The sequence below is a fragment of the Thamnophis elegans genome, chromosome 3, assembly GCF_009769535.1.
Source record: "Thamnophis elegans isolate rThaEle1 chromosome 3, rThaEle1.pri, whole genome shotgun sequence".
Taxonomy (NCBI): domain Eukaryota; kingdom Metazoa; phylum Chordata; class Lepidosauria; order Squamata; family Colubridae; genus Thamnophis; species Thamnophis elegans.
In genome coordinates this window covers 31,841,971-31,869,817 of record NC_045543.1, presented here as the reverse complement: position 1 = coordinate 31,869,817, position 27,847 = coordinate 31,841,971, and the positions used below count along the sequence as shown (strand labels likewise).

The following is a 27,847-nucleotide window of genomic DNA, read 5'->3' as shown; positions in this document are numbered from 1 at the left end:
ATTTTGGCATAAAATTTGTAGCACACTATCCTCCCAAATTTAACACAGGAATTTAGAATCTTTGCCAGCAAACTGGGTACAAAGTGCTGGAAAATGAGGTTTTCTTCTTTTTAAAAAAATTAGTTAGGATTATTCAACATGAATACAAATTTTGAAAATCGTGGTTAATTAATTTGAATTATTAGATCTAATTTTCTTTCGTATCTGGGCCTTTTAGTTCCAAACTCCAATACTACTTCTCCAACTTAAAAGTGCACTGCATTCTGTACTAACAACTACAATATTTTGAATATAACATGCAAGAAAATTAAGAATATAAATCTGGTCCTGACAAAAAAAACCTTTAATCCATCTTCTAATTTATAGCTATCAACTTGTATCATGATTTAAGGTCTATCAAAGTAATTTCATTTGAACTCTCAGTCTGCTTTATTACTAGATATGCATGAAGTAAGTCTATTTCATGAATTTCTTTTAGCTTAAAGAGAGCCTCTCAGGAAATGAATTTTGGAATATTTTTCCTCTTATATTTGTTCCTTTTTTAGAAAGTAGCCTCAGAAAAGAAACAGGGAGTCATCTGCAACATACATAGAAGGGCTGTAAGAGCTACTATAGTTAGTCCTCACATAGTTCAGAATTATAACAGCTTTGGAAAACGTGACTGGCATTCCATCCTCAAAGTTGCAACTCTTACACCACCCCTGCAATGATGTGATTGCAATTTGGGTGCACAGCAATCAGTGTGCATTTATGACAGTTGCAGTGTCTGGGGAAAGTCACATGACTGCAATTAGCAGCCTGCCTAGCCAGCTTCCAACAAGCCAAGTCGAATGAGGAAGCCAGAGTCACATAACAATGTGATTTATTTAAAGACCAGGTAATTCACTTAATAACCATGGTGATTTGTTTAACAACCATATAAAATGTCATAGAATCAGGTCCAATCATGTGATGACTCACTTAATGATTGCATAGTTTAGTGACCAAAATTCTGATCCCAATTGTGGTAGTACAAGGACTACTTGTGTATAGGACAGACAGACAGAAGACTAGCAGTGTGAATCCATGAATATCAACTAGCAATCAAAAGATACAATGAAAACTGCTGAATCTCACAATACATGGATAGATACACCCACAGCTCAGAAACTGCAGACGTTTTGGACCAAGCTAAATCCCTAAATGCTAGGGAATTATTGGAAGCTCGGATAAATGAGCCATCAATATCTACCTAATACTGTAGAGATAAACTATTCAAAAGAGCAATTAACCCCCCCCAAAAAAAACCTAACAAAAAATATCCCAGAACATATCCTCTCCAGTGGCCAACACCCTGATAAACAAACAGGGATTAACAATAGACAAATAATCAAGTAGAAAATACTTGAAGCAAGGAAGTACCAAGAAGAAAACCATACTCCCAACAAAACTGGCAGGTGTGATGGAATGAGCACTGGAGAATCAATAGATTAAGGGTTTTAGTAAACACAGAGCTTTATCCGAGAGCGAGCCAGATTAAGAGACTATGACTATAACAGTCCTGTGCTGGATGAGGCAGGAAGGGGAGAAGGGAATGAAGGTAACCACTTCCTAGAATCTCTCAAGATATGTCTAGTAGATTAAAAGATTATAGTTTTAGTTTGGCAAGATTCTGCCCATTAGATCTAAGCAAATGAAGGTTTTGACTCAACTGGATCTCGCTGCATAATCTTTGGGTTTGGGCTGACACAGAGCAAGCTATTACAGTTAACACGGAGCAAAATCCACACTCATTTGTACTGATGATGTTACCTAGCTGGATAATAAAATTTTTGCAAGCAACAACCAAGCTCAGAGAGCACCAAAGACTATATTTCTTTAAAAAATCATTCCAATGGATTAGAGATACAGATGACTGGAATGTTTAATATTCCAGTTATTGCTACCCAGAACCTACCCTTAGCAAAGGATAATGTTCAGAGTACCCTGTAAGAAAGGACATCCCATTGGTTTTTTCCCTAGAAAGCAGGAAAGGAATAGATAGGTCACTCTGACTTGTTTCTTTTTGCAACTAATGCATACTTAAAGGGTTTCTCTAAATAGAGCTTTCAAATTTCCCACTTTATGAATAAAGAGATCAATTCAAAAATACAATATATATATATATATATATATATATATATAGATAGATAGATAGATAGATAGATAGATAGATAGATAGATAGATAGATATAGAGAGAGATAGATAGATAGATAAAATTTAAAAAGTACCGTACTGGAGAAATCAACTACAATACATACTTCTTTTGAAGCCTTTACCCTGAGGCTGGAATGCTCCAGTTGGAAGCCCGTAAGTACTCATACGCTGAACAAGGTTGGCCACATTTCCATGCCTCTCTCTTTTGACTGGCAAACCATCTTCTTTAGAGTCAGTTTCTCTTTTAACTTCCTGGTAAATATATAATGGGAAATTATATAACTGTCTGGTTCATAGGAAAATAAATGTAATATGTTTAGTGTCATTTTCCTGCCATACAAATATAAATTGCAAAAATGAGCACATTTGACAGGCACACACCTGGAAAGGCTGAGCAGAAGCAATTTAGCCAAGGATTTTAAGTTCACATATCTCTACATTCCAAAATCATTCAGATTCCCTTATACAATACTTATCCATAAAGACAATCCTCTTTGAAAGGAGTGTTGTTTTTGCATAATATACCTTAGAATATTATTTTACCCTCCCCCCCAAAAAAGAATTAATGTTTTGTTTATGAACATGTTTTATTTTATTTGTTTAAAATGCCATTATGGCTTCTTGACTTTTAAACAACAACCCCAGGCAGTTCACAACAATATAGCACAAAAAGGGGCAATATTTTCTTTTACAACCCTTGTAATCCCTTTTATCAGGGTGATGTCACAGCGACTGAAAGATGCTGAATGTTTACTGGCCAGATGCCCTTCCCAAAGTCTACATGGAGTTTGCAGCAGATATTTTCTCTTTGAGCTCTGATAGAGAAACGTCTGTTACTGCCTAGGATTGAACATACAACCTTCCAAGTGGAAGGTGAGCATCTTCACCTCTAGGCCATAGCACCACTCAAAAAGGGGCAATAATATTATCAGCAAAAACTACACCTTGCCCTGCCCCACCCAAAGCACTCTCCCATATATTTGCTGGGCTCCAACCTTACCTTAGAAAATAGTGATGCTGAGAGATCCAGAAAGGCCAGGATGGATGTACCAACCCAAGTCTAACCTTTCCAGAAGTCATCTGCACACACCACCAATGCTATCTCAGCTTGGCGTGAATTGTGATTACAGAACACTCCTTGGCATTGGCACTGGAATTCCCATCATTAAGAGATGCAGTCATAAGTTTGACTACATCGCTTAATGATGGCAATGCTTTCAGTTTCAGTTGCCACCATTAACTGAGTCCTAGTTGTTAGGCAAGTAAACTTCCTGCTGGTTTTCCACAAAATGAAACACTGGAGAGAGGACAAAAAATATCCCCTGATCTTGGGTTCAAGGATGGACTCTTAAGAAAAGGGTGCACCACTACCCCCATTCAAGCAGGGAGAATACCCCCCACCCATAATGAGACTACTGCTTGGAACCATTCACATGGCATCTCCTTGGAATCCTTAACTAGCCAGGAGGAGCATGAATCCAGTCTACTCCTTTCCAATGCATTCCGTTCCACTTCCTCCTAATTTTCCATTTTTGGACTATTCATTCAATATTCCTTAGTCACTGAATAATACATGCTCAGTTCTGATTGTAGCATTTGCAAGTACTTTTCCAAATATTTTTGCATTACTCTTTTGGTTATATAATACAATCTGGGTTTCCTGACAGGAAATGCTTCCCCCATCTCAAGCTATACATTTCTGTATACTATTTATATCCTTACATGACATCCAAGTCAGATTATAAAAATTGAAGCTACCATTACATTGGCAAATAGCGAACAGCAGGTTAGTAACAATTTAAGGTTATCCTGGTGCAGATAGCAGAAAACATTTGAGTATTTCCTCTACGTTATTTTAAATTAATGTAAATTAATACAGTTATTTATGGACTGCATCATAATTGCCAGTATCACCTATATAAAACACTTATTCACAGTATGGATTATATTACTTTGGATAATTGGGTTTGCTGGCATTGGATACTAGCAAACCCATCATCAATGTCTTTCTCCATTAGAACTCAGGAAGAGATAAAAAATCTCTACTATAGGAATAAAAATAATTTAGAAATTATAACATTATTATTTCAGTTACCAACAATACAATTAAAAATTCCTCACCCAAAATAAGAGTTTCCCAGCATAGTTACCACAAGGAAGCTGATTTAAATAACTGGATACAATAGAAAATAAATCATTCCGTTTGTTTCAGCCTTAACAACAGTTAAAGAGTTGGTCAGGGGTTTTTCCAAAAGACCTGACTTTTATTTGAAAACGTCTTAAAAATTGCCTGCTTTGTTTTCTCCTTTCAGCAAGGTTAAAAAAGAAATGCACAATGAAATCAATAAGTAAATTCTGCAGCTTAACTTTACCTTGCTAAATTCATTAAAGCCCATAAAATGGAAGCAATGTCTAAATCCATATCCCAATTAAGACATTATCTAAATCCAAATAAATAAAGTTTATGAAAAATAAACAGCTGTCTGAGCTTGAAATAATATATTTTTTACAAGCAGTCCTTTAGACAATGCTGTGACATTACATAATCCCCTAAATTGTTTAAAACATAAAAACATCATGATTTAACTAGGTTTAGGTAGTAACTTCTAGCAAGAATTTTTTTTAAAGAACTTACTGGCTCTAAAGACATATTTGCTTCAACACACCCAGGTGTATGTGTTGCAGAATTTTTTACCTACTTGTTGCAGTGGCCAAAGTTCAAATATTAACTAAGCAAACATTTCCTGGTTCGCCTACGCTTGTAGCAATACCTATTTATACCTGTAAAGGAAGATCAACAATCCTCCATGCCACACAAAAGTTATTATCCCTTTGTACTCAGTGGTACAAATCGCCAAGAAAAATATCTGTCTGCAGCTTTATGATACTGGCCATTATCCTTTTCCAAAAATACTTTACAAAATTAATAACGTCCATCCTCAGTGAGGAACCTGCTATTTATATTTCTCAGATCTTTTCACATCTCTTTTCCTGTGAAGCCTAGAGGTATGCTTTCTATTTCTTATTTTTTATGCCTATGAGTTTAGGATCTGTGAATATAAAAGGATTATTAAAGAAGTATTAAAATATTTTTTAAAGTTAATTCAACCAAAATGCTTGCTTAGTCTTCTTTGGTGCTGCTATTTAACGCGTATTAGTAAAAAAGGAGTTATATTTGCCACCCTTCCTATAGGTGTTGTGTAACCCATTCACTGCAGTTGCTAAATCATGGCTTCCATTATGTGCAAACATAGGCAAGGTTGGGGCCTGCAGAGGATGCTAAGGGCACCTTCCTATACATCGTGATCAAGTGCTCCGGACACAGTTTTGCCATGTGCTACAAATGCATTCTATTGTCTCAAGGATAGAAAAGGACAAAAAAGGGTTTCTGTGCAGCTCTGAGGATCTGCCTTCTCAGTTAATAGAGGTTGTACTGCAATAGCATAAATCCATATTCACAAATGCATGCCAACTTCACATTTCTTCAGCTAGAAATTTGGAAGGGGTTGCAACGTTCTATTTTGGTTAAATTACTTGGTTTCATCAAGGATGTATTAGGACAATTTGGGGATGAACCAACTCTGCCCATCTAATGAGATTAAGAACTGAGGGCTCAGGTTTGGTCCCCACTCTGAAAAACAAGGGTCTTTTCTGCTGCCACTTCTCTGCTAGGGAACAGCATTCTGACATAGCTTTCTTCAGAAGTTTTTTAGGCATGACTAAGAATTGAGCCCTCCCCAGCTACAAATGATCATCATTTTGCATATGAGGTTTTTTTGCTGTAATATCACTGGTTTTTAAATTATTCATCCCATTACTTTTAGGTAATGTAATGAATAATTACATTATTATAGAGTAGTTTGCTCCTGGTTACTCCTCTTTCAATATTTTAGTGAACAGGGTGACTGTGTTCATATTTTGAATGCTATATGTGCAAAGAAGCCTGAATCATGTGATGTTTCCTGGCTTAAAATTATGGAAGCACCACACTTTTGAATTTTTACAAAAAGATAAATAAATAACATTTGGAACTATCTTGGTAGATTTCTAGTTTTGCTCCAGAAAATCAATTTTGAAAATGATTTTTGCCTATCAGTGGAATAGTATCCACTAGTAAAACCTATTACTTTTCTTTATTACCCATCAGGACATATTGATGTCACAATTTCCTGCACTCTATTAAGTATTTTGGATGGGAAGGTCATGACTAGACAAGGCCACTGAAGGCAAGGGCATTATTTTAATCATGATCAAATTAGCATGAATTGAATACCTACTATTCTACTTTCAGTTCAATGCACAGCTAGCATCTACATTTAGAAAGGATATAGTGATTACTCACTACAGAAATATTAACAAAAGGAAATGCCATCAGTCCTGCCTTAGGCATGAAAGCCAGCTAGATGACTTTGGGTCAGTTACTCACTTCTCAGCCCAACCCACCTCACAAGGTTGTTGCTCCATGGAAAATAGGAGGAGAAAGGAGTATTAGGTATGTTCAGCCTTGAGTTATTTATAAAAATAATAAAGGCAGGATAAAAAAAAGCACATTGAAATATCTTATGTAAATGTGCTATGTTACACCACTCTTCGAAAACCCTTTTCTGATTATTTCTGATCTCCAAGCTAAATTCTCACCAGTACAGCAATAGCACTTAGACTTATATACCGTTTCACAGTGCTTTACAGCCCTCTCTAAGTGGTTTACAGAGTCAGCATATTGTTCCCAACAATCTGGGTCCTCATTTTACCGACCTCAGAAGGATGGAACGCTGAGTCAACTTTGAGTCATTCAGAATCGAACTGCTGAACTGCTGGCTGCCGGCAGTAAGCAGAAGTAGCCTGCAGCACTGCATTGTAACCATTGCACCACCATGGCTCTTAATATAGATATAATAAATAAACTTAATTAATAACTTTAATGAAGAATGAATGCTTACCTTAACAAAGTTATCAGGGAACATGCCCCTTTTCCCATTTAGTTCTCCTTCTAGCCATCCTTCCTCTTCAAGCTTTTTCACATTCCTTATGGTTTCCCCAACTCGAATGGTTAGCTCATCATCATGTACAGCATCATAATTATATTCCACAACATATTCAACTGGGGAAAGGAAAGAAAAAGTAAGTTTAGTTGAATAAAACCTATAACAACGTAAAAAAAATTAATTTACATTTAAAAAAAATATAAAGTGAAAATGAATACAGGGCTTTCAGAAGAGCTACACAAAGCATTCAGTAAGGTTACTTTGCAAAGTATATTAGCACAGAAAAACACTCCTTGATGTGAAAACAATCTTATCTTCTGGCAGTCAAGTGACTGCTTTGAAACTGCATGTGCATATACAGGTACCAGGTATACGAAGATCATCCATAAAATGAAGTGGCTATGTGTACACATAGAACAACCTGGGGACAGCTGAAAACCTCCCAAAGAACTTGGTTACCCTAACATTTCAACAAGGGATTCTTTAATTTATGCTATTGCAATCAAGCAGGTGTAAGCAAAGTAAGTTCTTCAGTCATTTGAAGTCCTTTTGATTTTTTTTTAATGACTGTAAAATTTCATCTCAGCCCTATCATAGCTTTTTAAAATTCATAATATTTAAAAATGTTACTGTATCAATTTCTTAATATATTCCCACATAAACTGCTTGTTAATTAGCTGGCAAAGCAGCAGAAGATAGGTACAATCTGAAAATATTGTCTGGCTGTCAGAAACAAGTTATTATTATTGTTATGGTTTGTTACACAGTCAGCCAAGTGTTTAGACTGGATTTGGCATTTTTATCCCACCTATCAAGTCCTTCCTAAGGACCTGAGTAGGTAGATGTTGTTACCTGATGGTGTTAAAGGTGTTATTGCAGGATGGAAGTGTTCCAAGTAAAGCTACCTTTTACAATTAATTTATTGTGATTTTGTTAATGCCAACAGTGTTTATATGGTGCTCTACTTATTTTGGAACTGGGTACTACTTATATGGACACAGTTGGATCAAGTAATTGGAAACAGAAAATAGAAAAATTTGATCAAGTCAGCCAGATGCTGTCCAGTGTAGATTGCAGAGCAGACCACAATTTATTGGTGTCAAATAACTTAGAAAATTCAAAATCTAGACATGCCTGGAAGATTTGACTTAGAGAGGGTATATAGTCAGACATGAGGAACAGATTTGGTACTTTTAATTTATGTGAAAGAGAACTTGTGGAACAAGGGGAGGCATAGGAAACACTATGAAGTTTGAAGAGAGAAAAAAATCCCCAAATCAAAAAAAAGGTTAATGTGATTTTTATAGCAAGTTATCATGATACCTTAGGAAAGATGGAGGATAAATGCTTTCAATAGCAAGACGGAACAGTAATTTTCAAAATTATATAAGGAATAGGGGAAGCTACTGTACCTCAATCAAAAATGTCAATTAACAGAAAAAAGTAACAAAACAAAACAAAAAGAAAATGAGGTCTTTTAAGAAGATGGGAGAAATTACCAGAAAAATTACCATTTGCTACATAAGAGTAGTCAAGAAAGAATTCTCATGGTGGTAAATGAAGTTAAGAAAGATACCAAATCACCTTGTAATGGAAATAATAGACCATTTATCAAATACCAAAGCACCAGGTGCAGGTAAAATGCCCCTTCATCTACTTAAATCTGCAGAAGGGAAGACAGTTAGACATTAACAGTTCTGTGTGAACAAATATGGAACAAAACTGAAATCTAGAGATTGAGAACGAAACAAAGATGAATATTGTCCTCATATCTGTAAATTACAGAGCAAATATAAAATTTGAAGGACTGAAAAAAACCCTGGAGGTTGAAACTTTTATAGACAACTTTGTTAGCTAAAGTAGAAAAGTCTTAAAAGAGTTCATTATGGAAATAAAAATAAAAGTGAAAAAGAAAATTTAATATTTCAACTCCAAAAATTAAAATTAACATTTAGCATTATTAAAATTAACATTGATATATTAAAAGTAACATGTTAAATATTAAGTTTAAGGCAAAGAAATGAATATAGTTTTTTTTCTTGGACTGGAGTATAAAAATTGGCAATATGCTGCTACAGGAGTATAAAAGAGATTGAGATGGAGTGTATAGAGATACAGACAGGGGTGGGTTTCTGCCAGTTCTAACCTCTTTGCTAGAAGAGATTCTACAAATCTACCTAATCGATTAGAAGAGGTTCATCACGGAGCACCTGCCCCCCCCCCCCGCTCGCTTCCCCCAACCGTTCCATCGCCGCTCGTGGGCAGTAGCTTGTGTGGTGCGGCCAGCCTCCTAGGACCTCCCTGAACTTGCCTAGGAGGCGTGGCTGCCAACAAAGCACGGGGGCAGGAAGGAGGAGGAGGAATGATATACAAAATGTTTGATATATCCACTACCTATCTTTTATGCTAAATGTAATATGAATATTGTCAAAATGAAGGTCATTTTAAATGTGGAAAAAATCATAGATGGATGAATACTTCTAGCTGGATCATAGATGGGAGGCAGTGAAATGAATGTACATTTTATTGGCATACTTTTATCTATAGATGCAGATGCTGGTGAGTCATAAAAATTGCATATATACATATACGTATATGTATATGCATGCATGCATGCATGTATGTATGTATGTATGTAGGAATTCTGGGAGTTGAAGTCCACAAGTCTTAAAGCTGTCAAGTTTACACACCCCTGGGTTTTTTTTCTAAAGGGTTAGGGGTGCAAGGGTCTTGTAACTTGACAGCTTTAAGTCTTGCGTGCTTCAAATGCCAGAGTTTCTGAGCCAACATTTTGGTTGTTAAGCAAGAGCGTTGTTAAGTGAGTTTCACCACATTTTGCAAGTTGGCCACTCCCACCCGGTCACAAGACCCACCAAGCCACTCCCACCCAGTCATATGACCAAACCACACCCACCCAGTCACATGATTGCCAAGCCACTCCCACAAAACAGGCCACACCTACAGAAGGTTCTAAAAAAAAATTGAAACCCACCACTGGATACAGAGATACTTCTCTTTCCTTGAAAGGATACTTCAATAACAACGAAGTTCAGGATAATTAATGTAATGGTTTACCTGGGCTAATGTACATCTGTAAACAGTAGCACTGAGAAAAAATGAGAGAAAGGATATAGAACTCTGATAGATTTGGTGGAACCATCATTCCTTCCTTGACCATGGCTGACTGTTCCATTGAAGTGATGAGCAGAAATCCATATAATTTTACAAAGTGGTGAGAAAAAAAGATGGATTGGAAAAAATGACTATGGTTGTCAATGTTGTTGGGAGTAAAAGAAGGGAAACACGATAAATAGTTTTTTGGACACAAATATTCTTGGAAGAGCTATAGACTGACAGTGGAATTTTCTTATATAGTCATCAACAACCCCAACTATTCACTGGATTTTTTTACTGAATATACTAAAAAGGGGACATTTTCTGTCATCTATTTTAAGAAATTTTAATTTTAGGGAAAGGTATATATTTAAAAGAAAATATTGGCTTTTCATCTTTTTATCATTTGTTTATCAAGATAGCCATTGCCAAAACCCAACACACTTTTCTAAGATGCTTCATCATAAAACACTTGTATTAAAGAGCATCTAATCTTGTTATTTTTGAGTGAAAAAACATCAATCACCATGTTTACAGTGTAGGCAGGCCCTCCTGATATGAAGAATGAATGAAGTGATAACTCATTAAAGCTTCTTTGAGCGTATTCATTACATTTATAACAGAATAACTCAAGTTCAAACTGACCAAACCAATCCCTTTACAAGAGAATGTATAGTATAAATAATTTTATAAGGACAACCCCAAGAAGGAAGAAATAAAAGGCCGATCTTGACTTTCTTAATAATATATCCTGGCCTGGCAACTTTGAAAGGAAAATCAAAATCATGTTATGTGAGGTGGGCGTCCCTATAAATATACTAAATAAATAAATCCAATTTCAATTTTAACATTCAAAATGACTAAATTCATACTGTTTACATATCAGAAACAAGAGGTTAGGAAAACAATTCAGCAATGTTTGATTACTTTCCTCAATTATCTGGATACTCTAAAGCAATGTTTCTCAACCTTGTCAACTTGAAGATGTCTGGACTTCAACTCCCAGAATTCCCCAGCCAGCATTCGCTGGCTGGGGAATTCTGAGAGTTGAAGTCCAGACACCTTCAAGTTGACAAGGTTGAGAAACACCGCTCTAAAGGATGAATTATAAACAGTTTAAACAGAGCCAATTTGGTGTTGTAGTTGGAGTCTATGAAAAAAGCACCTTTGTTGTAGTTAAGGCATCAAACTAAAAACCCGGAGACCATCGGTTCAGGTCTCATCTTAGGCAAAAAAACCATCAAAGTGACATCAGGTCCAGTCACTCTCTCTTTCATCCCTAGGAAAGAGGCAATGGCAAACTACTTTCAAAAATCTTGCCAAGAAAACTGCAGGGACTTCTCAAGGCAGTTGCCATGAGCCAACAAGGACTCACAGATACACACCAGCAAAAATCCTCTACAACAGTATCTACATTCCAATCTAAAATTTAAAATTCCTATTTCAAATAGCTGAACAAATTTAACGTTCCTCGTAGATTGAAGCTAATCACTGAATTGAGTGAAATTTCCTCCTTGGTATGTATGCATAGCATTGCACTATTAGAAGAATCAAAATCAGAAATAATTCACAGTAACAAAAGAACCAATCTTTTATAGTTAGAATATAGACAGGAACTGTTTGAAGTTATGCTGGCATTGAAAAGGAAGACTTACAACCTTTCCTCGAAGTTGCAGTTATTGCAAGCATCCTTGTGGTCACATCACTGCAATTTAGTCACTGAACAACCAGTGCGCATATACAATTATAAATATTAAGTGATTGGCTACTGTATCCTTCGCACCCTGCTTCCAACAATCATCATCAATAGGGAAATTGACAGGAAGTTTTAGTCACATTGTTTAATTCTTAACACCATGGGCAATTTGCTTCATGACAGCAGCTGGAACTGATGGAACACATCAGGGTGCTCAGGTGATTTTTACTTATGGCTGCATTGCCTAGAGCACTGGTAGTCAACCTGGTCCCTACCGCCCACTAGTGGGTGTTCCAGCTTTCATGGTGGGCGGTAGGGGTTTTGTCTGACACTGAAGCACTTTCCTTTTTTAAAAAAATTTAATTGACTTTTTAAAAAAATTCATAGCATTATTTAAAAATATTTTCATTAGGTTTTCATAAAATCACCATTACTGTGCAACCGGTGGGCGGTTAGAAAATTTTACTACTAACAGAAATACAAAAGTGGGCAGTACGTATAAAAAGGTTGACTACCCCTGGCATAGAGGAATTGCTGGTTTCTACTGTGATTAGTAAGCCGAGAACCAGCTGTATATAGCACAGGTAGTCCTCAACCTACAACAGTTCATTTAATGACAGTTCAAAGTTACAGTGGCACTTGAAAAAATGATTCATGACCATTTTTCATAAACTCAAGTTTATGCCAGTTGCAGTAGATCATGTGACAGGTAAAGTCAACAGGGAAGCCAGATTCACTTAACAACCATGTTACTAACAACTTTGGCAAGAAAGGTCGTAAAATGGGGCAAAAAACTCACTTTAAAAAAGTCTTACTTGGCAACATAAATTTTGGGCTCAATAGTGGTGGTAAGTTGAGGACTACTTGTATAGTGAAATGGACTGAAAATGAAAGAAAAATATCTAAAATCCTGATTTATCATAATAATTTAATTACAGAGTTTTCAATTTGATAAATACATATAACACTGTAGCATAATCATCATGGGATTCCAAAATCCCATGATTTGCTGAACACTTCGCTATCAAATTGAATTATAACTTGTAGATCCCTGATTATAGTATTGGGGGAGACCTAGTTAAACTTGTTATTTTCACCAATTGAATCTTTAATACAAATCAGCTTTTTTCATTGTGAATATGCCAAACTAAAATTGTGTGGCAATTCCCTTCAAGAACTTATATCACAGGCCTAAACTCTTTGGGCCAAGCTGGAACCTGAGATTCTTTTACGTATTAAGGGATGCATCTCTGAAAACAGCATGGATTTTATTGCTTGATAATTAAGTTCTAAATTAATAGCATTATTCTGCAAATATCCAGAGAAAGCTATTTCTTGTTAAATTAAGATAAACATAGGAATAGGAAAAAAAATATTTCTCATGTACAACAGACGACATCAATTTAAATAATAATTTAATTGTATATTTTCTCTCAACTTTCTTTCCAAGATTCTTTTGTCAGTGGAAAAAGTTCAAATGTTCTCTTTTGTGTTGGACATCACTAACAATCACTATATTTCAATTGCTTCAAGTTTATCAACAAACCAATACTAGCTATATTTACAAACACTATGAACAAGTTTTGTAAGCCATAAACATTTCGCTAGAAATATCACTAGATGGCACTAGTAATCATTGACCTAATTTTTGAAAACAGATTTTTTAATGCCAAAATTTTGCAATGTTTCTGTGGTGTGACTACTTCTAAGATTTCAGCCAAATTAGTTCTTTGTCTAAAATAATGTTTTAAAAAATAGTATTTTAAACAAAGTATTTTGGGTTATTTCAAAATTATTAAAGGCTCCTGCTTGAAAAGCTTGCTAATCCCTGCTAAAATCCTTCCCATTGTATTAACAAATACTTGAAAAATCAAGCCTCTCTCTCCACTATCTGCTATTGAAGAAGTCATGCAAGGGGGAAAAAAGCATTGGTTCTTAATAATTTGTGCACATTCCAACCTTTATGGAAATCTGTTAAAGGTAAATTATTGTATAAAACCTATCTTTTTCTATCCATCTTATTTCTGAAGTTTATGAATTGCTCTAGGAAACTTTTTTTAACTGAGAAAAAGGTGTACTATTGTAATAGCTTTCACTGCGTTATAATATATCTAGAAGGAATTTGCCACAGGGACGTGCAGTCACTGGAGGCAGGGGAGGCGGGGCCTCACCAGTCTCATGAGGAAAAGGAAAGAATTTTTTAAATAATTAAAAAGGTCAAGGTAGTTGCTGCCAGACTCCAAGTCACAGTGACTCTGAGTCTGCTTAGTGGTAACTGTAGGGGGAGGTGAGAGAACTATGGGCGTCCTTTGCATAAGGAATTTTTCGCCTTTTAAGAGTTAAGCAAGGGTTAAAAAGCGAAAAATTCCTTATGCAAATGAGGCATGTGATTCTCTCGCCTCTTCCTGCAGAGGGCATTTTGTTTAGAGGCTTTTTAAAAACATTTAAGCAGAGTCATCCACGTGGTGACTCTAGCAGCAACTATCCTAGCCTGCCTGGCCCTGGCTAACATGTTGTATTCTTGCATTTTTGACGCAGCTGGAAGGTATGTGGGTCAGAGGGAGGGGGCAGGGGGGAGGAATTCAATATTATTTGTAATGTAAGTAATTGTAATTTGTTTTTATTGTGTGTGTGTGTGTGTGCGTGTGTGTGTGTGTTTTACCCGCCTCTGCTGGTGCGTGGGCTGGCACATTTATTTTTATTTTTTATTTTTCATTTTTTTATTTTATTTTTTTATTTTTAAAGTGCCTTCAGGGCCAAGTGAAGCAACAACCTTTGGACAGGAAAGAAAGTGCGTCTTGTCCTCTGACAGGGCGCAAGGACCTTTCTGCGGGCTTTAACTGAGCCGCCCTCGAGCAGGAGGTAAGCTGCCGCTCGCAAGCCAAACTTCAAGGGAGTGAGCGAGCCCCATCAAGCACTTCCTGAACAGCCGAGCCAAAACCGAGACGGCGGGTGCCAGCAAGCAGGCAGGGAGGCCGGGTGCGCGGATGAAGACGGGACCTTAAGCCAAGACCCCAGATGGCCCCTTGTTCAAAGGGTTCTACGGGAGCTCAGACTGGGACCGCTCTTGGGAAGCCTTCCAGAATAACCCCGGCTTTCTCACTCTAAAGGTATGGCTGCAGCCCAACGACTGCTCTCCCTCAGCCTGCTTTTCTCGTGCATCCCGGGATCCCGCTGCTGTTCCCCCCCTTCCTCAACTTTTGACAGGAGAGAAAAGACGAGGCGTGGAAGATGGACTGTTTATTAATGGCCCTTGGATGAGGCGCAGCAATGGGCAGAAGAAGCCAGTTTGGTGGCTCCCCATTCGGTGAAGAGTCCCGAGGGTCGCCAATTCTGCTTTAAAAATCTTCCAAAGACTCCCCGTTAGAAAACTTTGGAGCGGGTCTCTCCAAATTCTCCTTGGCTCTCCAACCAAGTGGGGAGGGGCGAGGGGTGTTTTGGCCAGATCTGGAACAGGAAAGTTTTTGTGTGGTGCGAGGGGCAAAGTTGCAGTCTTTGGGAAGGGGGTGGGGTGGGGTGAGGGAGGGACGGAAAGAAGAGCTGCACTTTTTCTTTCTCTTTCTCTCTGCCTGGAGGTTGTGGGCGGGCGGCGAAGCCAGGCTGCTCGGGCGGCTGAGGCATGGCTTTAAAGTGGAGGCAGGGCCCCGGCGGCAGGACTTTAATGTCCCGGCGCTGTCCGCCATAGAGTGGGTCCCGCTCCCGCTCTATGACAGACGCAGCGCCGGGGCTTTCACGCTTGCCTCACCGGCCATGAAGCTCACCACATGTCACTGATTTGCCGTATTATTTTAAAAACCGTATTCTGAATGTTGGAAAGGTTCTGAAAGATATGCTATGATTGCTTCCTTTATATGATACTGGTGCTGAATATCACATCACAAAATATCTTTTAGTATTAACTCCTGTGCTGTAACACCTCCAAATGATCCTAAAGTTATCTATTCTAGCCCCTGATCTCCGTCTTTTTAGTACTGCTTTTTTGAATGTGCTCAAAATCTATCAGTGCACAGAAACCTATATATAAATATTAGTTATGAGGTATATTGCATATAAGTCTTAGGAAATGAAAAAAGCCACAGCACTGGTGTGGGCTTATTGACATAACTTTTGCCAGTAGGAAAAGGTTTCAAAATATTGCCCTGTGCAAGTTTAGAGCCCAACCCTGTGCTTACAGAGAAAGGCCAGGAAGAAAGCAAACTACAACTCTATCATATATACATGAGACTTCACTACTGAATTCTATAGATAAACTTTGTACAGCAGTAAAACAAAAGTTATCATCGGCAGGTAGTTCTGTTCCAAATCATAGCCTTAAAACTATCCTGCCTATAGAAGTCAATAAGCAAAAGAGTTAATTTTAGTTGTCTTTGAGCATCTGCCATTTTTCTACCACAAAAAAGGCCATAAACATTTACTGCATAGGCCACTGTTTCCTGTTCAAGTAATAAGCAATCTTAAAAAGGAAAAAGGGAAGATTCCAGGAATTTTATATAAATATGGATTTTTCATACTTAAAAGACAGAAATGCAATTTTAAAAAAGCAACCGAAGTTTATTGCTAAAACATGAATGGTAACACAGAGCACTAATGCTAAAGTAGTCAACATCTGGTTAAAGGCATAAAGATGGTCAAGCATCTAAATACTGGCATTCAAGTGTTCTTACTTAATTAATATGCACTGGTATATTAATTAATATGCACTGGAATACTGGTATTCAAGTGTTCTTACTTAATTAATATGCACTATGTTATACTATTTTGTAAAATGTCAAAATAAAACTCACTTGAATTATCTAGTAGAAAAGCCATCTCATAGAGCTAAAGTCCCATTACACTGAATATGATTTTTTCATAAAATTATGCCATTGGAACAATCTAGATTAAGTCAAAGTCTGGAAATCATGGGTAGGAAGCAACAGCATGGGTACAGATGTGAAGTGATACCATTAATAATAATTTAAAACCAAGAACCAGAACAAATCCATGATCCTTGAAAGAGAGAAAAGTATACAAATAAAAGTTTGATGCAAGGAAATTCCTCCCAATTACATTAATTGAAGTGATTATTTTCTCATGGGCAGTAATACAACAATGTGAAGGTATTTCTGTCGTAACAGTTAGTGCCACCTTTGAGATTATATGAAATAATATTGCCCAAGAAACTGGCTTGACAAAGTGCCTGGCAATCTCTTTTTTTCAAACTGCACTCCACCCTATTCCAAAATTACTGTTAATACTGTAATGCATAGTATTTGTATTTACTCAGAAGCAATTTCCACTGTTCCCTGTGTGAACTGCTCTCTAGATAATATGTGAGCCTTTTATACTTCTAATGTGTATCCTAAGGCTGATATGTTTATTTAATTGTGAATCAGCTAGTAAATTTCCACAACATAAATTGAAGTATATAATTTGCTTGTTGAAATTATTAATAGCCTGAAATATGCATCCTAAGATAGCCAAGTAACACTCGAGGGTGGCATGTGCTTACCCTACTACTCCCAAAATTATTCCAGACTCATTGCTACTTAAACATATTAAACATTTGTAGCACCCAGGCAGACAACAACACAATTTGGCTATGTTTGGCCAGGAAGGCTGGTCCTGCTTAGAATGACAGCAGCATTCATTATAAGCAAAATTATCACCAATTTTTCAAGACCTTACCTACAATTTAGCATGTCAGATTTCTCCAGAAAAAGAATTAAGACATGGATCCAATTATCAATACTAGGACAACAAGGAAATGATTTTTGCTACATCCAGGGAACAAAACTGTACTTAGTTTTCCTGGAGTAAAGTAATAACCCCCCCCCCCCAAGTAAAAAACAGTTCAAACTTTTTTTTTATTTTTAAGATTTATCACTGTACAAAAACATCAATACTTATTATAAATAAGAGTGTCGGTGTTCCAAATATCATCCAGAATTAAATCAGAGCTCAAGACATAACTTTCATCAAAGTTCCAATTTAATAAGACAGATATGTTGGTACATCTGTGGAAACCCAAATCTGAAAGTTTTCTGGGTTTCCACCCAGTTGAAAGTTCATGATCTTGTCCCCACACCCACAAATCCATCACATGGTCCAATCTTCCTCTGCCACGCTGGCATTTCCACCCATCTGGTTCCAGTCAAGTGCAGAGGTGTAGAGACAAAGAATGACCTTGATTTCTAGGAAGGAATTTTTTTTATTTTGAAAACAGATTCTACTCCTTACTATTACCCCTCCCAATTACTACACTAATGAAACAACATAGTAAAATAATAGAGTGTGTGACAGGCCAAAGATCTGAAAAGGAATATGACTGCAGGCCTGACAAAGAGATGACTACATTTAGTAATATATAAAATCCAGCAGTATACTGAAAAAGGAGATGTAGTTTATAGTTTGAAACAATGGTCAATCAATTGACTACAGACAAGACCGTATATGATTTATTCTGCTTGGGTATAAAATTTATGTGACAACTTAATATTCTACCCTTTGGGGATGCAAAGTTGAGCTTGAAAATGTACATGCAATGTTTCAAATACCACAGAATCTAGCAGGATTTCAGTGCATAGATCACTCCTCTTAGGTATCCAAAAAATGATAAAATGCCTGAAATAGCATAAGATCTTGTGAAAGAATATGAAAATATTGTGATTTCTTCATCCTTATATATGAAACTATAAACATCTGAGATTTTTGCCATTAAAAAAGTTAATGTTCATATATTTAATGTTGGAATGCTACAGATACTATCCAGGAGTTTATATTTTAGACCCTTGCAGTAATGGCAAGTAACATGTTGTATTCTATTTATTCAGTAACTGAAGCCATACATTTTTCTATTTTGAAGGACTAGTTTCTTAACAATAAGAAGAGAACATAGAATCCATTTCCATTGTCCAGTCATTAATTTCCATGTAATAAGTACATAGTTAAAAAAAGTCTGGACATCTCTACGTATTTAACCGTCAACATCAGCTGTGTGAAAAAGTCCTGCACACTTTCAGTTTTAAGCTATATTTACACGTTTAATCAATTTTTCACTCATAGAAACCATACAAAATTAGTACTTTGATGAAAATTTCTGTAGTCGGATTGGGATGCATATTTTTTATTAATATAACCAGTCTTTTAAGGTTTTGAGTGAGTTTATATACTAAAACAAACACAACTTGAATTTTCGAGAATGTTAGGATCGAAAGTAGCCAATCAGCAGCGAGCTTTGGCTGACCAATCAAAATGCACAGAGGCTAAATCTATGAGCCAATCAATGTTGTCATACTCTCCGACTGTAAATAGGCATGAAAAGCATCGAGAAATTTAATTTAGCTCTGCTTGCGGGAAAGGATGAAGGCCTTTGCTTTCACCAGTACTGAGCAGTGGCATCGCATCCTTGTGCTTCATGAAGAGGGTTACTCCTGTACAGAAATAGCCAAGAGAGTGAAATGCCATCGCACCACAGTGAACAGAGTGGTTGAAAAATACCAAATAACTGGTTCAGTTGATGACAGACTCCACTCTGAAAGACTAAGAAAGTCAACAAAACGGCAAGATTAGGCTCTGCAATACATTTCGATGGCTGACAGGAAGCTCACCTCATCTCAGATTACAAGAATTTGGGGTGAAACATGTGATGTAAAAGTGTGCACCAGCACAGTGCGTCGCAGACTGATTGCCAGAGGGCTCAAAGGCTGCAGGGCTCGAAGTAAACCTTTGCTCACAGATGCTCACCGCTCTCGTTGACGTGCATGGGCCAAGAAGTATGCCAAGTGGACCAACGAACAGTGGGCCAAGGTCATCTTCAGTGATGAGAGCAATTTCTACTTGATTGGGAACCAGTGCAATAAGTATGTCAGAAGATCTCCAGCTGAAGAATTTAGGCCATACTGCCTGAATCTATCTGTGAAGCATCCATTGCATGTGATGATCTGGAGCTGTATCGCTGCTTCTGGTATGATCGAATACAAATCGTCCAGGGAATCATGGATTCCAAGCACTATGTTGGAGTCATGGAAAAGACCATGCTTCCTTCAGCTCAGCAACTTGTAGGGAAGGACTTTTACTTCCAGGATGACAACGCTCCTTGTCATCGAGCAAGTCCATCCCGCAGTGGATGAAAAGCATAGTGTTTGACTCCTGAATTGGTCAGCTCAGAGCCCAGATTTGAACCCAATTGAGAACTTGTGGGCCAAGATTGGTTACGAAATAAGCAAGAAGCATCCGAAGACCAAGCAGGACCTGATTGAATGCATTATTGCAGCCTGGCACCACATTGTCACCAAAGATCACGTGCAAAGGCTTATACAGTCTATGCCGAAGTGATGCTGCCTAATGGTAAGCAATAAGGGCTGGCCAATTTCATATTAGTAACCATGTTTGGTTACCTAAACAGTCCTTTTCAGGGACACAAACAATAAAAATGTTAACAAAACACTAGCATCGGCCTTAGTAATTGCCACTGGGTATGCATCAGTTAATCTGTTTTTATAGACATTGTAAGCATGCAAGAAAATCCACAATCCCCATCCAAACAGCACCAAATTGCAAAAAGCTTATGCTTTTCACTTAAAAACACCAGTATTTATTTAAATATAACAATATTTGCATAGCAGTTAGCATAAAATATCATAAAATCAATGGCCTATCCAAAAAATGTCATAAACTGTAAACCATAAACAGTAAACTGTAAAGTATGCAGGACGTTTTCACACACTATATCCTTAGAACAAAGCAAAAATTTATGTTTTAATAAAGAATTATTCTCATTGCATCTCCAAAGACATGATTTACTCATTCCTCTTTTATATAAATATGATGGCCCTAAGATCTGCTGAAATTTTTGTTAAGCTATTAAGAGTTTCCTACCGTTTAAAATAAATGGCATTTCCTGCTTCCTATTCCATTCTTTAAAATTTATCAAATTAATGTATATTGTCTGTCTGTCTGTCAGTCAGTCAGTCAGTCAGTCAAAAAACCATTTTGGGCAACGTACAACTATAAATAATAACAACAAATATAAAATCTGCTCTTTTTTATATCAAGAAGTGATCACTTAGATGTTTCTAAAGTTGAAAACGTCACTGGTCAAAATTGAACTACTACAATTCAACGTTAAAATACAGTAGAGTATTATCACTGGGTTGCAACAAAAGATATTTTTCATAAACACAGAAAATTGTATCATTATCATCCATCAGTGGTCCTAAAGTAAAATCCTCATCCACACCTGAACAAAAATGTCATCTATTTTATACTATATCACATAAAGAGAAGGAATAATTGTGGTAGTAATTCCTGGATAATTTAAACCTAACCTATTTGTTTGAACGTATCAAGGACTAAGACCAACACAGCCCATATTAATATTTCCAGAAGCATATTGTCCAGAACTTTATTTACATCCAATTTATGGAATTTTCATTCCTCTATATAACCAAAATCTAAGCATGCAAGAAGAATAGGAACAGAAATAGTGCTCTTTTTTCCTGATTTTCTAATAAAGCTAACAAAGGTTCTGGTTTCAAGTCAATCATTTTCCATTTGGATATTTCCCAGATAAAGCCTGATTTAATACTAAAAATGGCCAAATCGAAATCACACTTTCCTCTTTCTTGTTTTCCAACTGAAATCAATGAACCCATTCATTTTTATACTAATTTTCTCCCCACAAAATACAATTATTAAGTACATGCTAATGTTTTTTTTGGAAGCCAGTTAATATTATTGCAAAGGCAGTAATGCCTAAAGATCTTGTTTTAGATCAACTCTCTACAAACTTCAGAAACTAAATAAATATCAAGGGTAGTTTCTGATACTACTTTTGTGATACTATTTATGTTTTTAAAAACATTAAAATCTTCAAAACTTTGAATGAGAATATTTAAAATAAGGCTCTAAAATTCTGGCATCTCTATTCTTATTTTCACTATTACTAATTTATATTATTCTATTTTGTGTTTCCTGATGAAGACACCACATAACTGAATGCTTAACTTGGTAGCTTAAAAGGGGAGCTTTACCCTGATAGAGACATGGGAGAATAGTAGATAAAAAACATGCACAGAAACAGGAAAAGCAGGAAATGAATGTACATAGGGAAGAAATGTTTTTTTAAAAAGTTTTACGAACATTCCTCTGAACTATAAGATGGCAGGGAAGTGTATGACAAGATTTCAACAAGCTTAGACTATAGGAAAAATCCTGACATCGGATTATTAGCCATTATTAGCCAAATACTGAAGTTCTTACTCTACTTCTGACCCTTTTGCTGTTTCTGAGCTGCAATGTTGTTCATCCTCTTGATCCAGGCAGTGGAAACTGGATCCTACTTAGGCCAAACACCAAATATTGCTCAGATGGAGAAGGAAAATAACTGCACAGTAGCAATATGGATTTTATATCCCAACTAGTACATATTTTTATTTTTCTGGTTTTTAGTATTTATTATGGGAATTTTGGCTATAATTGTGCTTGGTTTTGTACACTTCCCGCTTCTTACTATGTGAAGGTTTTTTTTAATTGCATTGTTGTACGCTGTATTTGAATATAATAATGTTAAGTTTCAAGTTTCACTGCCAATGAACATTAAATGGGTGACCGATGTTATCTAATATAAACGCATCTCTGAAATCTGAAACTGGCATGACCTTACGCATTTTTTTCAAACAGTGTTCTATGGAATACTAAGGTTTCATGAAAACCTGAAAGATTAGGGACAAAAATTCATTAAAATTAAATAATTATCTATCACCAGAACTTTATAACATTGTAAAGTATAACCATGGTTGCAGAACTTGCTAGATTAAAAAAAATTCCCAGAAATAATTCTGATGATTATTCATAATTGAGCACTGGAATTGTTCAATGCTAATGATGATAAATGAAACTAATTGTAAAGATAGTTCAGGAATCTGCAGTTAGCCTATTTGTGGCCTACACTGAATTGGGACTGTCTATAATGTCCTATTAAGCCGATGCCTATATGTACTAGTCTGTATTTTTGAGATCAGAAACCCAATCTGACATTCTCTGTGAAGATAGCAAAAAACAAGTCTAAACACTGGTGATACCACAGTTGTCGAACATTCTCCTGGATACCTTTCTTCAGGCTCCCCTTTTGACATTTTCAGAGGAAGTTAACCTATTTGGCAAATCCAGTGTTTTGTCTCCTTGTGTTCTAAACTTCTATTTCACGATCACTGTATCTTATATTTAATACAGTGTTTCTCAACCTTGGTAACTTGAAGATGTTCGGACGTCAACTCCCAGAATTCCCCAGCCAGAGAATGCTGGCTGGGGAATTCTGGGAGTTGAAGTCCGGACATCTTCAAGTTGCCAAGGTTGAAAAACACTGATTTAATATATACATATATGACTGAACTTTGGTATACATGTTAATAAATAAGATAGTTATTAGCACTGATAATGTAGTCTGCTAGCCATACTCTCATGACAGGATTGCCAATCCACATCCCCACAGGGGAGATACTACTGGGTCATTTACAATAGTAAAATACTGTAGTCCACCCTTCTGATAGAAATAAAACAGGGTTTGATGCCTTTTAAATATGAAAAATATAGGACTACTATTGTTCCCTATGTCTTCTAATTAAAGTTTGGAATTTCCAGGAATCTGGAGGACATACAGGTAAATAAAGGAGAGGAACTTTTTCTTCAGAAAATCACTAGTCAACCCCTTCATTGTGGTAGCAGTGGAGTGTGAAAGTGGGCAAAAACCATTTGGAACAATGGGGGACCAATTTCCTTTCTAACTGAAAGTTTCCCACAGAAACCCATTTATCAAATTTCAATGATTTTATAAAAAGTAAAAATCAGCATTACTTAGCATACATTTAGAGGTTTGAATTAGTAAAAACTCTAAAAAAATTAACATGCTCTTAAAATACCCCTAAACTCAAAACTGGGAGAAGAGAGAAAGATTTAGACAGGCTTAAGTAGTAGGTTGAATTCAGTAGACTGGAATTTATCATTATTTGATGAACATTAAGGAGTTTCTAGCAAGGATGGATTTGATTTAAATCAAGTCAATTTAAATCACTAGTTAAAAGGCTTGATTTAAATCAACTCGATTTAAATTATATTTTTTAAAGAGCAACAGTCATCTCTGTCCCACAGCAGCTCCTTCTCTGACCTGTTGTGAACTCACCAAAATCCCAATATTGCAGAATATACAGCCTCATGCTACATAACTAAGCTCCATTTCATGCTGAATAAATTAAATTATTAATGTATCTTAAATAGAAAATTATCTTTAGATAGATTTTTACTCCAAAAGCATTTTATTAAAATAAATTTGATAAAAATAAAAATAAATCTGATTTAAATTTTTAAAAATTCATTTTTTTATTTTTTTAATCATCAGTTTTTATCCACCCTGGTTCTAGCATTGGAAAAGAGTGAGTTGAATGGCCATCTGAAAGGTTCCAGTTAAAATTCATGAAAATAGTAGACATGTATTCTACTAGGGTTAATTTTGTAGGAGTGGCTTTGGATAAGATCCATGACATAAAGTAACCTTACAGTGAACACATCTTCCTTCCTTAAAATAATTGTAAAACATAAATATACTTAATACCTTGAAAGAAAAATAGGTCACCACTATCCCAAACCATCTACCCTAGTCTTTGCCATGGAGGGTAAAGGATTTACCTTGTTGTTCCCTCAACTTTTATGTTTAAGTGTACTGATATCTTTCTTATCAAATTCATCAATTCATGCCACTACGAGTAAGCAGGAGGGCTTTCAAGATATTATGTAAAATGAATAGTGTTTTTCATTTTGTGTTCTATCAAAATAATGATCCTATTTAAGATACTGAAGAAAGTGTAAGAGCCAGGTGTTACTCAATTTCAAATAAGGCAGGATAAGTTAATTTTGAGACCAAACAAGCTTAAGTGCATTTTGAAAGCACTTCCACATCAGTATGTATTTACAGAATGTTTTCCTTTCGGTGTACTGAAGCATACTGTATATATTCAACTCCGTCTAATTATACAGGACATTCTACAAGAATGATCACAATGGAGGATCTGGCTGAACCAAGTATCTTAGCCATAAATGCATTGTAACATTAGGCAGCCCTACATATGAATACTTTTGGATTGGAACGGCTGTCTTTGCAAACAATACATACAATAAATTGTGAATAAATATACTGAATATAAGAGAAATTAGCTAAAATATGTGTATGCATTATTAAACAAAGAAGAGTACATTCGCATGCAAAGAAAAAACTTCAAGAAACAGCATGTAACTATGAAGCATTTACGCATTTAATACTACTACTGTTGCACTAAACAAATATCTATAGCATTTATCATAAAAATTTTAGGTTTTGCTTCACCAATATCAATTTATAAACAGTCACGTTTAAAGTAAAGTCCATAGCCAACCATATGTCATTCCTAACTGGTAAAAAAAAAACCCTTCAGGAAATATTATCAAGCAACATTACACAATTTTTCCAGAGAAAACAACTTTTAAAGTAGACCTGAAGCAATTGCTAATTAACAACCAAAACAGGATTTAGGTTTTAGCAGCCACTGCCACTTCCTCCAATTATAACACTGAAGGTTTTTGTTATATAGCAATAAATCAAGTACTTTGTTTTCAAAAAATATCCAGATTCTCCTTTAAATGTATTGTATCTTTCATTCTTCATCAGAAAAAAATATCTACATATAATTTTATTTCCCACAAATAAAAATAAAGTTACAAATCCATCTGGTCTGTTGCAGATCTTCCCAGAGATCTAATATTCTTGTATCAATTGTGTATCCTTTTTGTTTTTATCAATTTTGAAATGTATGCATTACTTAGCAACTTACACAGTGTATATTCCTCAATATGGAGAGGGCAGATGCTATATTTCTGGCAATAGATTTATTTTCACAATCAACACACCATATACTCAGGAATAGTCACACTGGATAAATTAGATTATACAGTGTTTTTGGAGAAGCACATATTTCAGGCTGTATATGACTTGCAGAAATATTTTAGCAATCCTCTTTCACTTTATTTTAAAGAAACAGATACAAAAAAAACCAATACATAAAAGCATTTCAGTCTTTTAATATACTCAGGCACACAACTTATCATTAACACTGATCTGTGCAGCACAGAAGTAAGGCAAAGGTACATAATGTCTGAACTGTAATCCAACAAAAATCTAGAGACTCTAAACCATCGTGCCTTGCAAAACAGCAACAGATTTTCACTAGTCCAAACATGCTTCACCTAAAACAAAAACCAGGCCATAATATTAAAGCATGCTCACCTGAGTAAATGAGAGTTTCCTTCCCCATCACTTTCCAATGTAAGTAAAATCAATAGCAGTCAGTAGGATATAAAAGTTCCTACAAACTTTCTAAATATAGGAAAAAGTTTAGAAGAACCAGGAAGTCAAGCACAGTTTTCTAGCCTTAATTTGGGAGGAAGCCCATTCAAACTTCCTGTCCCGCATCCTACCTGTTCGCGTAATTATGACTAATTGATACTCTGGAGTCTTCCAGGATGAGAAAATATGCGACTCCGCCAGCGTTAGAGCTCAGGGACTAGTGGAAACCTTTGATGCTGGAGGAGGGGTGAACCGCAAAAAAGGCCACTTTCCCCATCCTATTTGGGTCTGGCTTGGGGGAAGAGGGCGAAACCAGCCAAGAATGCTCAACGCGGGGGGGGGGGGGGAGACCAGGGTAATATTTTACGGTTCCTGTAGTGAGTCGTCGCCACCCCCCTCCCCGGTCAGTCCTGAGCAAGAGCTGCGGAGGTGGAGGAACGGAGGGGCGAACCGCTTTGCGGGGCGTTTGTTCTCCGCTCCCAGGAGGAAACGAGGCGGCCTCCGCCCCAGACGCCAGAAATTAAAGGTCATTCCATCGGAGTAATGCAGCGAAGGCTCCCTCCTCTCCCGCCTTACCCATGCTGTGCGAGCCCGGCTGGGCTGCAACCCCGCCGTCGCCGCTCCTTCCTCAGCCTCCCGGGCCTCGCGCTCTAGCAGCCGCCAAGCTCAGGCCGGACTTGGCAGCTCCCCATCGGCACTCGCACGGCGCGACTCGGGCAGGAGGAGTCGGGCTCGCTCCGTGGTGGCAGCGGCGGCGGCAGCAACAGCAGCCCGCCAAATCTGCGCCGTCCGCAGCGCTGGCTGGCGGTCTGTTTGGGGTCTGCTCGTGCTTCCTCTTCCTTGCGTCCCGCCCGCCAGATACGGGAATGGGGGCCGGGCTGGGGTCGACAAATCCCGCGAGACCTCGGCGGACTCGCTTCCCTGTCCCTCCCGTAGCGCCGGGCAGCGCTGCCAGCTGCCTGCGGTTGCCAGGTGCGGGCTGTGCCGGCTGCTCCTCCCGCCCGTGAGTCCGTGCCGCCTCCGCGAGGAGGGACAGGAGGCCGTTCTTGGCGCGCTTGATGCGTCCCGGCCTTTCCACGGGAGTCCGTTCGGTATTAAATGGAGAGCAAGAGGAGGAAGTGCACGTGCAAGGGCCATTCGCCGCTGAACCTAATTTTGTACCCAGCCTTTCAGCACATTAACTTCAACATAACTTTGGAAAGCGTAGCCCTGCCTGGCAAAAGGAGTCTGTTTTGAGAGGCTGCTACAGACATCCTCCAGTGAAACGTCAGCATGGGAAACGGGGTAGAGCCCCCATAGGGGTTTTATGAGATAGGCTCGCCTGCATGGGAGGATGAGGGCTAAGGGATGTAACATCATTTGCAGGGCAAAGATTCTAGAGACAGTCTGGAGCCTCTCCTGTTAAAAGGAAGATGTAGCCCGAGGTGGGAAAGAAGTGTCTCTTTGAAAACCAAGGTGGTCTGGTTGGAACTAAAACTCCAACCTATCGTCAAACTCTTTCCTGTTTGCTTAGAAAACAGCAC

At 37.3% G+C, this 27,847-nt stretch overlaps 1 protein-coding gene across 1 annotated transcript in view; it reads right to left on the bottom strand.

The window, feature by feature from the left end:
• The window catches only part of CD2AP (CD2 associated protein), an 81,509-nt gene extending 54,193 nt beyond the window's left edge, over nucleotides 1-27,316 (bottom strand). Inside the window, 3 exon segments of the mRNA XM_032213475.1 lie at nucleotides 2,281-2,428; nucleotides 7,117-7,277; nucleotides 26,901-27,316. Of these exon segments, the coding sequence (XP_032069366.1) occupies nucleotides 2,281-2,428; nucleotides 7,117-7,277; nucleotides 26,901-26,904 (313 nt within the window). The 5' untranslated portion in view covers nucleotides 26,905-27,316.
• Between the last annotated feature and the right edge of the window lie 531 nt (nucleotides 27,317-27,847).